Here is a 16276-nt window from a genome sequence, read left to right as displayed (position 1 = left end):
ATATCTTTTAAAAAATAAAATATTTCTTTCATGCTCGTGATGATGTTTTTGGCAGTATGACATGTCTTATGTCATACTGCCAAAAACATCATGGACTCAAAGCGTAACTCAAGAGAACATTATATCAAATACTATAAGTTATATTAGCTTTATTTCAAAAATTGTGGTCATGACCACAGAACCTAAAGAAACCAGCGACTGTAATGGTATTGACCCTCGGCCAGATAATCAAAGGCAGCAGATTTTAAAAAACGCCAAAGAGACAGATTTTTTACACATCTGCTTGGGTGGTCAAACTATTTCTTTCTGCTACAAGATTCTGGAAAACAGCCCAGAAAGCGTTCATTAGCCTCACTTTGATCAAACAGGATGAAATTACTATCAAAGACAATGTTTAAAACTAGAACCAAAATGATTTTCCACTAATTTTTTGCCATTTCGGTGAAAAACCGAAGACGGATGCCATCACCGTGGTCCCTGTTGAATCTGCCTTATGTTCAGCAAACACATATTTCAACACAGCCCGTCTGATTATCTGATATATCCACCACCCCCTCCTCCGTGACACATCGAGCGCTCACCCCCTGCCAGCCTGTGCCACCTCCTCCCCTCCTCTTCACCCTCTTCCACGCCATGTTGGCAGGCAGGGCAGGGCAGGTGGCCAAACCTGTCAGTCAAAGTACCATCGCCACGCAGCAGCACCACAGACACCAATTACCACACAGCAGGGGCGCGGCCTGGCAACCGCATGGCAACCACATGGTCCAATCAGGGTACACAACAACGGGGACCAGAGAAGGCCAAGAAAAGTGAACGAGGCTGTGTGCCCCCAGTGTGCCTGTGTACGTGTTTTCGAGTTATCCAAAACTGAGCCAAAACGTGTCCGGGACTGACAGGAGACACGTAGTCACTGTGTCTTTTTAATATCCGTTAGCTGCCTCTTTAGCGCAGATTTTCAATTCAAACTAGAAATTATCTCCATCAATCTGCTGATAACCAGAGTGGCTCTTATTAAAGACACAGTCCTGACTTGTACCATCATATCGTCACCGATGATTCAAAAAAGGAGGCTGAATTGAAAATTGACTCATTTAACTGCCATAAATATGCTTGGATCGCTGGTGCTGATGACACATTACATGACAATAAAAAAAAAAAAAGAAGAAGTTACAACTCATATTTTTTACATAACACTTACTATCACAATGATTTGTTCATGTCTCAGTATCGGATTAGATCATTGTCTGGGACTTTAACAGCCGTGAACTTGGGAGATTATAGACTGATTTAAAGCTACAGCAGCACTTTTTTTTTGGCTGTTAAGAACAAACAAAAACACATAAATCAAGAGATGGAGCAGTCTAGAAGAGTTATTCTGAATAACTGTATTTTTATAGACACTATAAGTGGAACAAATGCATATGTATTCACAAAAATGTAAGCTTCATACCAAACAGATTTATTAAAAGATTGAAGTCTGACAAGCCAGTCAAATGTTTTTTGCCCATTAACTAATTGTTTGACATTTTTTAATGAAGCTTTACAGTTACGTCTCTAAATGGTAAAGCCATGTAAATAAACAATGACTACATTGCAAAGTGTTGGCAGTGCCCAACCAACACTCCAAAATCCCAAAATTTTCCAACTTTAAAGTTTAATCCTTTGTGCTTATATAATTGCCTGAATGAAAAAAAGATTCAGCTTCATTAAAGCTACCCATACGTTAAAAAAAAAAAAAAAAAATCAGGATGGAGTTTCCCTAAATCAGTGTTGTGGTAGAGCAGACTATAGTCAACAAGTATTTCATGGCTAAAGTCGTACTTGTGTAAGCAGACGCAAAATGTCAAAAACATTACACAAAAAAAAAAAAATATCTGACCAAATTATTCATGGTGCCCCTTTTGTCTTCTGTGGCACAACACGCATCGTCTGTGAGGGGCAAATATATTTTAATAAAACCAGTGAGTTGCAACCTCAATTTCATTTTGATGAATTTCCTCCTGCGGGAGTGAGCCAGGCAGTGGGCGGGAGGGTGGAAAGGCAAGAGAAGAAGCGGGGTGATGGGGGCTGGGAGGCAGATAGAATTTTCATGATTGTTATTTTTGTTATTATACAGAAAGGGGGGGAGTGGGTGGGGTGGGGTGGTGGTTGATAAACGGCGTTGGTTAATCTGAGCCATTCTGCGGAGCGCTCCATTATCGGGCAGGTTGGGCACGTCGAGGGGGTTATTTTTCCGAGGGATCTTTGGCCCCGGTAATTAAGCTCCATTCACCAGGCCCTGTTCCCCAAATTAAAAATTTGTCATTAAGTGGAATTCACCATAATGCCTTTTTATCTGCCGGCGCTTCAGCATGTGTGCATGGATGGGTGTGTGTGTGTGTGTGTAGGAGGGACAACAGCAGAGGGCAGCCAATAAGGGGTTACACTCTGGTCTCATGCACATACAAGCACATACATGAATACTCACACACACTTTGAGAAGAAATGGCAAATTAAAAAAAAAGAAAAAAAAAAAGAAATAATCCTGGACAGCAGTGTGTGTGTGTGTTCGTTTGCAAGTGGAAGCGCGCGCACACACACACACACACACACACACACACACACACACACACACACACACACACACACACACACACACACACACCAACAAAGAAACCCTTTCAATCCTTCAAATCCACAGCCTTTAGGGTAATTAAATAATAGTGCTTTAAAGTTTTAATTTAGATTTGGCTTTTTCCTTCCTCCTCCTAGTGTATGCCGCACAGCCCTCCCTCTCTTACACACACCCAAAACAGCCCGTCACTGCTGTGGTTGTAGACTTCAACCAGCAAGATAGCCCCTCGATCGGCAGGGTACATTGGAGGGAGTGAATGATTGAAGAGCAGAATCTTTGTCTCTATAGACTTTATAAAACAATACAATTATTAGTCTTTAATTAGAGCAGCCCCTCTGTGGACCAGGGGACAGACAAAGAACAATAGAGGATTAGAAAGGGAGTGCCTAATATGGCTCTTTTATCACTTCACTCAAATATAGCTGCAACCAGCTGTCCTATGCACCTGGTAGGCAGAAGTTAGAAGTTAGATTCTGGTGCAGAAGGGAGTAAAACTACATCACCTATTTCAAACTAAAAAGACCTATTTTTGATCTCAAATGATCTACAAATCAGTAACTGTCAACAACATATTGCAACATACATAAATATAGGGATGGCCTGGTTGTGGCCTAAGACTTTAAGGATCCATCACATAGCATCTCCAGGCTCATACTGGACCTCTAGATGTCTGTCACTGTTCAATGGTTTAGTCTGAAAAAGTAAAAATGACTTAACCATACAATTCTTCTCGCTATTTATTGAGTCAAACTAACAATTATGGAACCATATCAAATAGACAGCTTGAGTTTTCTTTATTTTAAACTACATAAAAGACAGACTGAAAGTGGGAAATGAATTATCAGAACCAAAACCGACAAAGGGGTGCAAACTCAAACTCTGATTAACAATGATAGAACTGAGTACTTGCAATATGAAAAAACACAACACAAACAGGACCTTTGATTTCATGTGATGTGGTTGAAAATGTAAAAAGCAGGCTTTTTTTTTTTATTTTTTGGCTTTACACGACCCAAACACCCTGCCACTGTCCTCCTCCCTCCTCTTCTTATCAGAGATACATGGATACTCCCCTGACACGTGACTAATATTCCACAATCTTGTGAATGCCACCAGAGAGTATAGGTTAAGAAACAGGGCCCTAAATGAACATCTTGAGGTGGGAGGGGGGCTGAAAGAAGAGGAAGAGCAGAGGAGGTGGAGGAGGCTGAAATGGAGGAGAGAAAAAAAGAAAAAACAGGAAGATAGGAAGAGGAGGGGGCGGACAGATGGCAGAGGTTATGCCTGGCTGAAAGGGGCAAGACGGGAGGAGGCTATTCAGGATCTGTGTGCGTGCAAAGAGAGGAAACACCATGCCCTCACTTCCCACATGCAGAAGTCATTCTTAAGAAATCCCCTCCACCTCAATCTCAACTCCTCATTTGTAGACCTCTAAAAGGCATCAGATGAGTTTCAATAAATGTCTGAGCCCCTTTCCTTTACCATCAGCCCGATTGACTGGCTAAGCTGATTCCATATTGGCTTCAGACTCGGTGATGAACAAAATAATTACATTTTCCAGCATCTGATTGACAGACTAGACTGGTTAAGGTAAACTACAGATAGAGCTGAACAACAACATGCTGTCAAAATCTCCAAGTGTGTCTGTGTGTCTCTCCAAAATACAGCGAATGGAGGAATGGCAGACTGGCAGGGGGGCGAGTGCAGAGAGATAGGGGGGTCTTATTTACTGTCGTTTAATTCGCTCCCCTCTTTTCCATCCATCCCTTGGTTTTTCTGACAGGTAATAAAAAGCAGGAGCTTCCTTGACAAGCCCATTTGAATTTGGATTGAATAATATAACTGTAGGGTTTCCCACATAACGCTCTGTCCAAGCGTGCAGACACCACAGATGCTGGCAGCCCCCATGCCTGCCAGTCTAAGTGTGTATATGTGTCAGTGACACACACACACACACACACACACACACACACACACACACACACGCTTACGTCATAGTAGTTAATGCAGCAATAATAATGAATTCCAGCAACTAGCTATCACACCAGTCTAATATGTTAATCTCCACATGTGCCAAACCTTTATTTCTTTTTTTTGTCACCACACTCCCCCTCCCGATTCCCTCTTCTTCCTTCTGCACCTCTCCAAGATCCCTTCATCCCACCTCCTCTTCTCGTCTTACCTCATCCACCAGTCGTGCTACCTCCTTCCAAGAACCCCTGCCCCTCCTCCTCTTCCTCTTTCAGAAGCAGCTGAAAATCCCATTCCCCGTGGGGCAGGCTAAATTGAATTGGCGTGTTTATATGAACAACAGGGCCGTTGCTTTAATATACCTTAGAGTTTATGCCTAATGCCTCCCTGCTAATACCGCTGGAGTTTCAACGCTCACTCAACACACTTGCTTTTATGGAAGTCATAAAAGAGACAGAGGAGTGAGGGATGAGGATGGAGAGATACTCTGGAAGTGTGCTTGATTTTGTAAACCATGGGGAGAAAGAGAGGAAGGAGTGAGACCCCCGTTAATGCAACTTAACGAGTCATCTGTGTTTTGTCACACCTCTTTAAAAGATCCCCACCGCTCTAGAAACCTACACACACACACACTTACATACACTCTCTATGCCTCTAGTGTGAATGAATAGAAAGACAGAAGACACAGAATGGTAGGAAAGGGTTTTTCTGGATTTTTTTTTTTTAATATATATTAGTATGTGATACTGAACAAATTCCACAGTTTTAGTTGATGGAGTTGGTCATGCTCGTCGACTTGCAAACATTGTCCATTTTCTTTCCGTCTACCCCCACTTTTTTCTTCTCCTTTATTTCGTTTCCCTCGCTTGTCCCCTTTCTCTTCTGGCACTGTGTCCATCTACAAAAGGCCCACAGTACAAAGGACAGAAACAGGCCTGATACACTCAACCCAATTACTATTGATCAGTCTCCACTCTGAGGACAAAAAAAAAAAATGCTCACCTGCACGCACACAGCACACACACACACACACACACACACACACTAATCTGTAAAGATCAAGTCCTTTAGGGTGGGTATTTGTCCATAGCTGATTTTTAACACTTGGAACCAAAGACTTAAAAAAGTAAATAAAAATAATCCAACTCTTTGAAAGTCTACATGATCCGAAAACAGTGGCTGGTAACACAGATTGTTTAAGAGAAGAGGGTGATATAAAGGTGAGCTGCCAATAAATAAAAAAAAAAACATATCTGTAAAATATAAAAACACAGTATTATAAATGTGAATTGAAAGTGTAGTTTTTCACTGTATTTTAGATATTTCTCTTTCCTTTTTATTAGGTTTAATGTCTTTCCTCTGATTACAAACAATAATACAAATTCTTCATGAAAGCCAAAATCTGTGAATGCTAGAGAAAGATTTCTTTTATCATCCAACTAGACAAAAAGTAGTGGTATCAGTTATTTTAAAGTGCCTCTAAATCTGCAACATGATGGGAAACTTAACAATCAAAGTTCTTCTACAATCTAGATTTCATACTTTTTTTTTTTTTATTTGCTGTTCTTGACAGTTATTATCTTTTAATTGAGTAATCAGAGAAATTCAGAAAAGTGTAATTGATTAAAGTGTAATTTTGGCAGGATTACTTGTACCAGTTGGCTGAAACAACTAAAGCAGAGAGTAATGTGACTTTTGCATCAGCTCCACTTAAATTTTAACTTAATTTAAGATTGTTTAAATCTTGCTCTGAGAAAAACCTACATTAATGGAGACAAGAATGACTGAATGCTGTGAAATGTGAATACTCAAAGGATAAAAGTCCTTGAGCTGCTGGAAACCCCGAGGACATTCCAGCTGATCCGCAGGGAAAAATGGGGGGGGGGAAAAAGCTACATCAGTATGTCGGCTGCGTTAAAACCCAAAGGCTTTTTGATCCTCAACCAAAACATTTAAAAGTTTGTAAAGCCCAGCTCGAAGGTGCATCCACACACACTTAGACACACAAAACTAGTATCACATTAAGGGTGTGATGAACTCTGCATGTTGTCTGGAAGCCTGTGCCGAAATATCAATGACTAAACTCCCCAACGAGTCGGTAACTATCTCCTTCGCTCTTGATTTTATCCCCAATAATTAATTTTCTCTCCTAACGCCGACTTCGGCTTTATCGGTCGCTCGCCGCCAGAATCTCAGCATTTCATTTAACCATAATCCCCCGGATAAAGGGGCGGCCTAGGTGTGCAAATGCACAGGCATGCGTGTGCGCAGGAGCACACGCACAGGCGAAGGCTTAAACTTCACAGACACAAACCGGTTACACATGTGTGCAAGGAGAGTTAATCATACAATATTGAGGAAATTTGATAAATCACACATTTAGACACATTAAACCTCTTTACAGGAAGTCTGAATGTAGACTGCGGGACATAGTGTCCACTGCTAGCCGTGAAAACACTAAAATGCATCCTGGATAGAAACTGGATTAACTCAGGAAAAGCCTGCAACCTGGCATAGCAACAAGCCCCGTAACCAGGGCTTGGTCTTGTTGTACGGAAGCATGGTTGGGAATGGGAGTGGAGGAATAAAGAGATGAGATGGATGGAGTGAAGGAGGGTGGAGCTGAAGGGTTAAGGGAAGAAAAGCAGATTGTGATATGGATGTACGCTTGTCCTTAGCATACGCTTGCTGTAGCCATCTGTAGTAGATCATGTTGATATATTATGTTGCCTTTATGAAGTTATGGAAATCTTGGTTGGTCACAACATTTGAGTTAGAGACAGAGACCATTTTTCTGCATTGTTTGCATAAGGAATGTAAGTCCATTTTAGTCTTTCAAAAGAGATGTGACCAAAGAGGCATGACATATCCTGCCAGTTAAATACACAATGTTTCAGTGTGTCTGAGAACATCGGCCACGAACTACAAAAAAAAAAAAATTTAAAAGGAAGAAAATGACTGGATAATTTCTTAGATTTAGAGAGCTTTTTCCCTTTACATTTATTTTATCCCACACAGAATAAACACTGATTTTTTTTTTTTCTATTTTCTCATGGTATTCCCCCCCTCATGACGACTGCTTAAGCATTTAACGTGTTCCTTAACACCTATATCCTGGTATTTAAGGGCCGATTAACTAGCAGACTCTCAGATACTAATGGGACTCCTAATTAGTGCTTTATTGAAGGCAGGTGTGATGGAAAGGTCAACTAGTTAAGCTTACATGTGTTATAAACATGCAGAGGGCACTTCCATCGATATGCAGCAATCCAAGAACGTACAAGTCAATCAATGAGGGAAACAAAGGCCAAAGAAATCTGCAGAAGAGAAAAGGTGAGTAGGAAAGAAACAAAAAAGCAAAGAAGATGAGGGAAGGGTTGGACTGACTGAAATTAGTGAGTGCCAGCTAGGCCAGACCAGGCCCAGCTGGTCTCTGTCTGACGAGTGCCTTAATTAAGAGACATGGGGAGAAGCCTTGGAATGGCCACATACACACTGCCAGGAGCCTCTGGAGAGGAAACTGCTAAACAGGCACACTTGTGTGTGTCTGTGTGGTACACTGCCAAGAATCTCTCTCTCTCACATACACACACACACACACACACACACACACCCTCTGGGACCTTGTGAAAAACATTGCCTTGCTATTATTAGGCAACCCTTTGCATACCGAAGCAAGTGTACAAACCCTAAATGAGGTGTATTTGTGTGTTTGGGGTTCTCCCTCTTATCCTGTTGACTGTTAAACTGAACTTATGATTTCAAAACAGACAGCTCCCCTCTTTGCTGGCGCCGGAGCTCTGAGAAGTAGTAGAGGTGAACCAGAAAGTGAGTACCCCCCCCCCCCCCCCCCAAAAAAAGGGGGGGGGGGGCTAAAAATGAAGCGAGAGGAGATGGGGTGATTGTGTGGATCCATGACTGCCTTTACGCCCCCCCCCTCACCCTTCCATCGCTCAGTCCTCTTCCTCCTGTTCCTCAGCCCAAAAACGTATTAATATTAATACATATCCCTCAAACCCCGTTCCCTCAATTCCACCATCCAAAAAAAGAAAGAAAAAAATCATCACCCTAGGCTACCAGTTAATAAAGCCCTCTCGACAACCCCTCCTAGCCCAAAAACCAAGGAAAGACAATAAAGGGAAAGTTCTCGGGTCAAATAAAAGAATAGAAATTAATACAGTCCCACGGGACCTCCCTCTGTCCCACTGTCACCCCCCACAATAATTTGATTTCTTATTAAGTGATTGCTTAATTATAATGATTATTATTGGTAATTGTAATTGACATTTTTTTCCTCTCTGCTAGTCTCCTCTGTGTCCCTTCCCTCCCAGTCCTTCATTTAAAGGATGAGACAGTTTGTGAAAACGGCCACATTTTGTGTAACTACTTGACCAAAAGCTACAGTTACGGGACCAAGCGGACTGCAAGGACAAACAATGCAGGATTAAGGTGTTGAGGCCTAGAAGTTTTATTTAATCAGACTTGAGTGGGTGTCTGTGTGCGTGTGTGTTTCTGTTGTGTATTTGTCAAGATGTCTTACACTGTAGCTTCAGGGCACTGTGTCTGCTGCAGGTCTCCGTAGGAAGAAAAAAAAGAAAAAAAGATCCTTGCTCTCAGTGGGATATCCTGGTTAAATAAAGGTTCAAGTAGAAGACAGGGATTCCCTATTCAATCCACCCACCACCCCACCCACACAGACACACACATACATACGCATTAAACTACAGTAGGGACCCCCTTGGTCTCCAGTTTATTACCCCTTCCTCCAGGCCACAGTTACCGCAAGCAGCCGGTTGTGTGCTATTGCTAAAAGAAGCCCCTCTCATGCAATGTTACATCTCACGCTCAAAAAGACAAAAATCCCAAACCACGGTTCATCAGCAGCAGCTAAAAAAAAAAAAAAAGCAAAGCGTTGAAAACCATTTCATTTAATGTCACATTCTCTCTCTATTCGGAACTAAAGATGGTGAAACTTCGTTCCAGTGGGCCATGGCACGGTTATTGGGCTCACCTCAGGCGTGGTGAGGCTGACACACACTTTTCTCTTTAGATGCGCACACCTTCACACTCCAACACACACACACACACACACACACAACCTGGCATCGCACCTTCACTTTCGCTCTCAAACGTCCTCTCATTTCTACAATACGACATATTAAAAACAAAACAACCACATTTCATAAAAAAATATCTCAAATCAAACTAAAATGGGTGAAAAAATAAAACAAATTTAAACCATCTCAAATTCGGGAATCAAAATGCCACTCCCTGACCGACAGATGGTGGCTGTGCAAAGGTTTCTGTAAATGTAGCCAAAATGTTTTCTCCTAGATTATATTCAAATGCTGCCCCTCACTCACGCTGAAGAACAAACAGCCACATTAATACAAATGAGCACCTGGACCCGCAACCGCAGATGTCTGTGGGTGTTTTTGAGTCAAAGTTTCCAGGAAAAAAAATAGCAAAATTTTCATAGATTATTTTGACAAAGATTACTTTCAGACAGGATGGCTTGTTCTGTCCAGATGCAGATAAAAGCGGTATAAATAAACTCCAGATATCTGCACACAAAAAAAGACACTCTGCAGTAGAAGCAGCACAGCTGAAATTAAAACGTGTCCGTGATAACTAAAAGCAGGGGCAGTATTTTGACCGTAATTCTGCAATTTGAATAACAGTAGATGCAGAAAATGTTGCAAAATATAAAACATAAAAAAAACTATTATCGCTACAGTTTCAAAACACATTTTAATAAGAAAATAAATGTGATTATGTCACATACATAAACTATAAATCTAACATTTAAATGAATTTCAAAATCAATCCATCATGACATTGCGACAACTCATATTTGGCTCAGACTTAAAGCTTCATATGAACAGTTTCAAGTGCAGCTGACGTGCTGGAAATCTGAAAACGGCTCGTGAGACAAAAATTTGCTTTCGTTTTTCCTAAAAATAATGGCATTTGAACCAGATTCGCAGCTTTGTACAGAGCCACATCAGGTCACGACTTATGTGGGAAGGTTCAACAGCAGAACCATCAGCTACACACAGACGGGGCTGACAGACAGCGCTGGATATCAGTTTGTGCAGACAGAAATCCGGCCGTGTTCGAGCCACTCTGAGATCTTAGCCTGGAGACAAACCGTTCCTGACAGACCGACACCGTGGCCGATGCTTTTCAAGGCCTGTCTCATCCACTTTGGCTTCTACCGCTCTCATCTCTCTCTACCTCTGTCTGATGCTGAGCTCTACTACCTGTCCGTCCACCACGATTTTTTAGATATAGACTCGAGTGGTGCTTCACAATTTCTACTTCCTCTATCCTGTTCTTTGTCACATATGTAAGCAATTATTTTACTCAATTTTCTTTATGAAACCATTTGGCAAAAGACGTCCTGAAGCTAAGTTAGAAGAAGGAAGAATTCAGCTGTGCTGATTTTCTAATATTTAAAGTACAATTGAACAGAAGAACACAAACACGAAATCCAACAATGATAAGTTTCTATCTCTGAGTCTGCAGGAACAGCATGAGGATTATCCTGCACTATATTTCACAATAATAAATAACACAAGCTAACAAGTTGCACTGTGTACAGTGCAAAGCATGTCCAAAAATGCTGCAAGGGGCTAAATAATAAAATCTTTAATGAGTCTACACAACATAAATACATCTTAATAAGCAAAAGATGAGCAGTAAATGCTCAATTCATTTTAACAAAATATGGAATACTCAATAAGGAGATTTTTCTTTTTTGCATTACAAAAACCTTCTGTTTCATTTACTCGATTCCAAATGTCATTACATTTCAAAGGCCGCTGGCATCAAAATGATTGTTCAATCAAAAGCTTTTTTTTTTTTTAGATATGAAGGCACCGGCCATTCAACTGAATTTCCACCATTTATTTTGCATGCGCTAATATTAGGCCTACACTGTAGTCTCATCTAATTTGCATATCCTCTGAAAAAAAGAAAAAGAAAAAAGGATAATACAAGTCAAACTATGGCACAGTGATTTCATGGTGTGTGTGTGTGTGTGTGTGTGTGTGTGTGTGTGTGTGTGTGTGTGTGTGTGTGTGTGTGTGTGCCTGTTCAAACACACTGTGTGGTAGCGTGGGTGTGGCGTTACACCTCGTGTGGCACTGGGCAGCCAAGATAAGAGCTGATCCTATCCATGTCTCCCTTCTGCAGCGCCTGCCCGCCCGCCCACCCACACGCGCGCGCGCACACACATGCACACGCACACCTACTGCACTACCCAACGTGCCATTGTAATCTCATTTTACAATCCCGATGCCCTGTACATAAACGTGCACTCTCACACATAATCAGAGCAAAAAGAAAATACACACAGCTAAATCCGTATTTCACTTTGTGCGTACACTGGCATGCAACTTTAGAGTACACAGATGCTGCAAGAAGCAGCAGAAGAAAGCTTTAGGCCTAAAGTAGTGTGGCTCATTCACACATATAGCTGAAAACATTTGTGCAACTACTTTCCACAAACAAATCTGAGTATGGAACAGCCTCTCAGGACTATAAAAGATGGCACACAGAAAATGATGAAGGAAGAAGAGGAGAGAAGTGAACAGACTTACCTCGCTTTTCTCTGAGTCAGAGTTAACCATTACATACAAACACTCACTTCTCTCTAATTCACCAAGACTTTCAGTGAAACACACACATTGACACACACACACTCAGGCTCACTCTGATGTGATCGGCCACCCTGATAGCAAGCCAGAGCTGACTCTAAGCCTCAAACAAAGTTTGGTGTGCACTGACCAAGATCGAGGGGACAAAAAAAAAAGCGAAGAGGAGAGAGCTGGGGGTGGGGGGAGAGGGGGGGGGGAGTGTGACCATAGAGTGAAGTTTAACCACTTACAATTCAAGTTTAGCTTCAGCACACCCCGCCTACACCGCAGATTCATTCACGGGGAAGTAGACGCACACCTCTTCGGGTGGGAAAGGCACTGAGCTGGATTTTGGGAAGACCTGTTTTCGCTCTCTTGTTCCGTCTGGTTGCTGCTGCATAGCTGCCGGACAGGCAGACGGCCCTCGCTCACCCTCCTTCTCTCAACTATCTTTTCTCTCTCTCTCTCTTTTTTTTTTTGTTTTACCTATTCGTTGTCCTTACAGATCCACCCAGCAGGACCCGCTACTAACAGCTAGGTGACAGATAGCCACTCAGACTGTGTGTGCATGTGTGTTCACGTTCTTGATTAAAAAAATTATTTTAAAAAAAAAAACTTATCTCAAGGGGTGAGAAAAGATTAGATTGTAAAAGTATGTGAACAAGTGACAACATGTAGGCGGAAGAGGGAGAGAAAGAGGATGAACAGATTAAATTTCTGCAGGCGAGAGGGAGAGACTAAGTGTAGTGAATGTGATTTGATGGTGATGCTGAGATGGGGTCTAGGCGTACAAATACTATTAGTCGCTGCTGTGCAAAATGGTTACACACACACACACACACACACACACACACACACACACACACACACACACACACACACACACACACACACACACACACACACACACACACACACACACACACAAACAAATGCAGAAACCAAAGCTACAGAACTCACAACATGGCATATAAAAAACAGAAATCAATCTTTATATTTGAAGCCCTGGTTTATGGATGTAACGATTAAGATTAAGGTTGCCATAAAAATTCAAACAACCATATCTCAGCGACCTAAAATTGGCCTTTTTCTCTGAATATCTTTTCCAAGTAAAAAAGCTTGTGAAATGAATTGTAAAAGAAGAAAATGATTCAGCATACGATTGTGTTTTTAAACCTACACCATCAGAGAGGTGGAGGCAAGAGGGAATCAAAACTGTGTCCCAAACATACATTCAAGTCAGCTGCAGCGCGTACTTCACACAAAGATGTATCAGCAAGCGACATTATCGGTCCAATACTGGCTCGTCACACATAAATATGTGCCGTCCCATTTAAACCCATCTGAAAACGTGCAGCACATGTAGCAGAGTATGCAACACTTTAGAGATGCGTGTATAAATCTATGCAGATATATTGATTATCATGACTTCTTGCATTCCTTAAAAACCCACTACTAGTCAGGTTACATTTAGTACACACTAAATCATTTGACTTTTTGTTAGTTTTTTCTCAAAGATTTAATAACACTAAATATTTTTTTCATAATTCTTCAAAGAGCTATAAAACCAAATTTTCAGTTGAGATCAACAGACATCTTATTTGATTATTAATTTAATTAACTGGTGACAACCTTTAAAACACAGTTCGTGAATTTTGCTTAATCATAAAACAAACTGCATAAAGCAAACTTCTGTCTTTTAGCTCTAATGGTTACCATCTATTTTTTTAAAACACCATTTATTTCTAAAAGAAGCTTTTTTTGTTTCAAAGAATTACAAAAAAAAGTGAACGATGTATTTCTTAGGCAATGCATCTGCAGAATGGCACATTTGGTGCACTTGGAAATGTTTTACAGTGGCAGGAGTGTGGCTCACTAATGTGTTTTAATAGTTTTCATACAGCACCCCACGATAAGCCCTATCGGTTTTGGAATGAATAGAAAACGGTAATCTGGGATCAGTTCAATTTTAGTTTTTGTGCTTTTCAGAATTTTTTCTTAAGATTTAAGAAAAAATTTTTTATATTTTGGCCCGTTTTTAGTGTAAACGCCCAACATACTCAGGACCAAGTTTGAATTAGTGAGTTGTATTAAATTCAGGCACAGTTCAAGACTACTCAGGCTCATCCCTTAATTTCCTCGCCTTTATTTCTCCTTTTTTTTGAAAAACTCCCCCCCCCCCCCTCCCCGATTCCTCTCACTTTAAGACCCCATCCACACCACACCCATGACCCCCCATGTGCAGACATGAGGTCAAGCTCCAAAGATCACAGAGAGAAACCAGACGAGAGAGACAGAGAGGGAGAGAAAGACAGAGACCTAAAATCCTCCTTTCCTCCCAAAACCAGGCCAAACCTCAAGCCTTCCCACCAGCTACAGACCCCCTCCTTTAGCCCAGTTGTGTGTAGAGGAGGCAGTGAGCACTCTTGCAGAAACATCAGCCCAGGGAAATTCAAATGAGGAAGAAACGGTGAGAGGGAGAGTGGGAGAGAGAGAGCACAATAGTGAGAAAATAGGATAAAAGAATGAGATGGGAGAGCGTTAGGTAGGAGGGAGGAGGAGGAGGAGGGAGCCGGAGAGGTTGCTGAGGCTGCAGGTTAAGATAATGTGTAGATCTGAAGAGATTTGCAGGGAACATTTTTATTCATTTTTTGATTACTCCCATCTCTCCCAAACCTCCCCTCCCTCTCCTCCTGCGTTACCGTTTCTCCGTTTGTTTGTTTTTGGCATTAGCGTTATGACTGCTGGTATCCACGTGTATGTACGCATGCATGCTGATTAGAGCCAGAATATGTTATAAACACAAATATTCACACTTTTGCAGACTCACACACATATATCAATACATAATGCACACAAACATATTTAAAGATGCATCAGAGAAGCGAGCAGCTGGGCAGACGGTGCCAGGAATGCTAAAAGCTTACAAGTTCGTAAACATGCAGACATAGATGCTGCTTATGTATGTACAAACACGCATTCACACAGATTGTTCTCAGTGCAGCCTAACGCCTGCTTCTTATCAATGGGCTGTGCAGGTAGACTAAGTGTTCTGAATGAACTGGGCCACACAAGAGGTGCAGCCCAAATACAATGCCGTGAAAATATTTATTTGATGAGCTGAAACATGTAAGTATGGAAGCCCGTTTCCGCCACTAAAAAAAAAAAAAAAAAAAAAAAGGATCCGTAACTCAAAATTCCGAGTCATTTTCTCAAAATTTCGATTTTTTTTCTCAAAATTTCGAGAAAGTAACTTGAAATTTCGAGTTAGCGCTGCCAATCAGTAATCTACGTGAATTCCTTGTTACCTGGAAGCTGAAGCCCTCAGCTACAAATGCTACAGCTAAGCTACCGGTATTATATCCAGTCGTGAATGCACAGATTGCTGAGTGTTTTCAGCCTGGCTTCACAAATGATGAAATCCCTGTGTTATTAGCTGAATCACATGGTGTTACTATCAGCAAACGTACTCGCGAAAGCGCCAATTTGTTGGGATCCATTTTTGAGTGCGCGTTCCTCTGCGCCATATGCTTCCGGGTAACAAGAAAGCGACCTCATTCACATATATTTTTGATTGGCAGAGCTAACTCGAAATTTTGAGAAAAGTAACTCGAAATTTTGAGTTATGGATACTAGCTTTTTTGTTTTTATTTAGTGGCGGAAACGGGCTTCCATATGTAAGCATGACAAATATGCAAATAAATAAGAAATCTAGAAAGGGGCAAACACTTTTTCACAGCACTGTAGGTCTAACTATTTCTCAGTACAAACAGGAGTCACGATTAAATAAGGTCACAAAAGACAGACACACAACACACCCAATTCGCTGTGAGACCCTCCTTCCAGGTTGAGTGAGATGGAGTGGTCGCCAAACTGATTCCCTTGACCCAGGATCATCCAGCTTTCCAGGCCATCCGAATCAGATGAATCGGACTCAGATTCGGATTCTGACTCTTCTGAATCCGATTGTGAACTTCTGGACTCCACAGTCACAGGCACACCTGGAGTCCTTTTCCTTTTCTGAGCATCCTACATGGATGAATTATACACG

The 16276-nt window shown here is 41.4% G+C and overlaps 1 protein-coding gene across 5 annotated transcripts in view; it reads right to left on the bottom strand.

Moving 5' to 3' along the window:
* The window catches only part of zcchc7 (zinc finger, CCHC domain containing 7), a 51863-nt gene that overhangs the window by 28997 nt on the left and 6590 nt on the right, over positions 1–16276 (bottom strand). For all 5 annotated transcript variants that reach the window (XM_026170921.2, XM_080302440.1, XM_080302437.1 and 2 more), the window contains one exon: positions 16044–16254. In XM_026170921.2, the coding sequence (XP_026026706.1) occupies positions 16044–16254 (211 nt within the window). The remainder of the gene's footprint in view (positions 1–16043; positions 16255–16276) is intronic.

The sequence above is a fragment of the Astatotilapia calliptera genome, chromosome 6 (assembly GCF_964374335.1).
Source record: "Astatotilapia calliptera chromosome 6, fAstCal68.1, whole genome shotgun sequence".
NCBI lineage: Eukaryota > Metazoa > Chordata > Actinopteri > Cichliformes > Cichlidae > Astatotilapia > Astatotilapia calliptera.
This window is presented reverse-complemented; position numbering and strand designations above follow the sequence as displayed.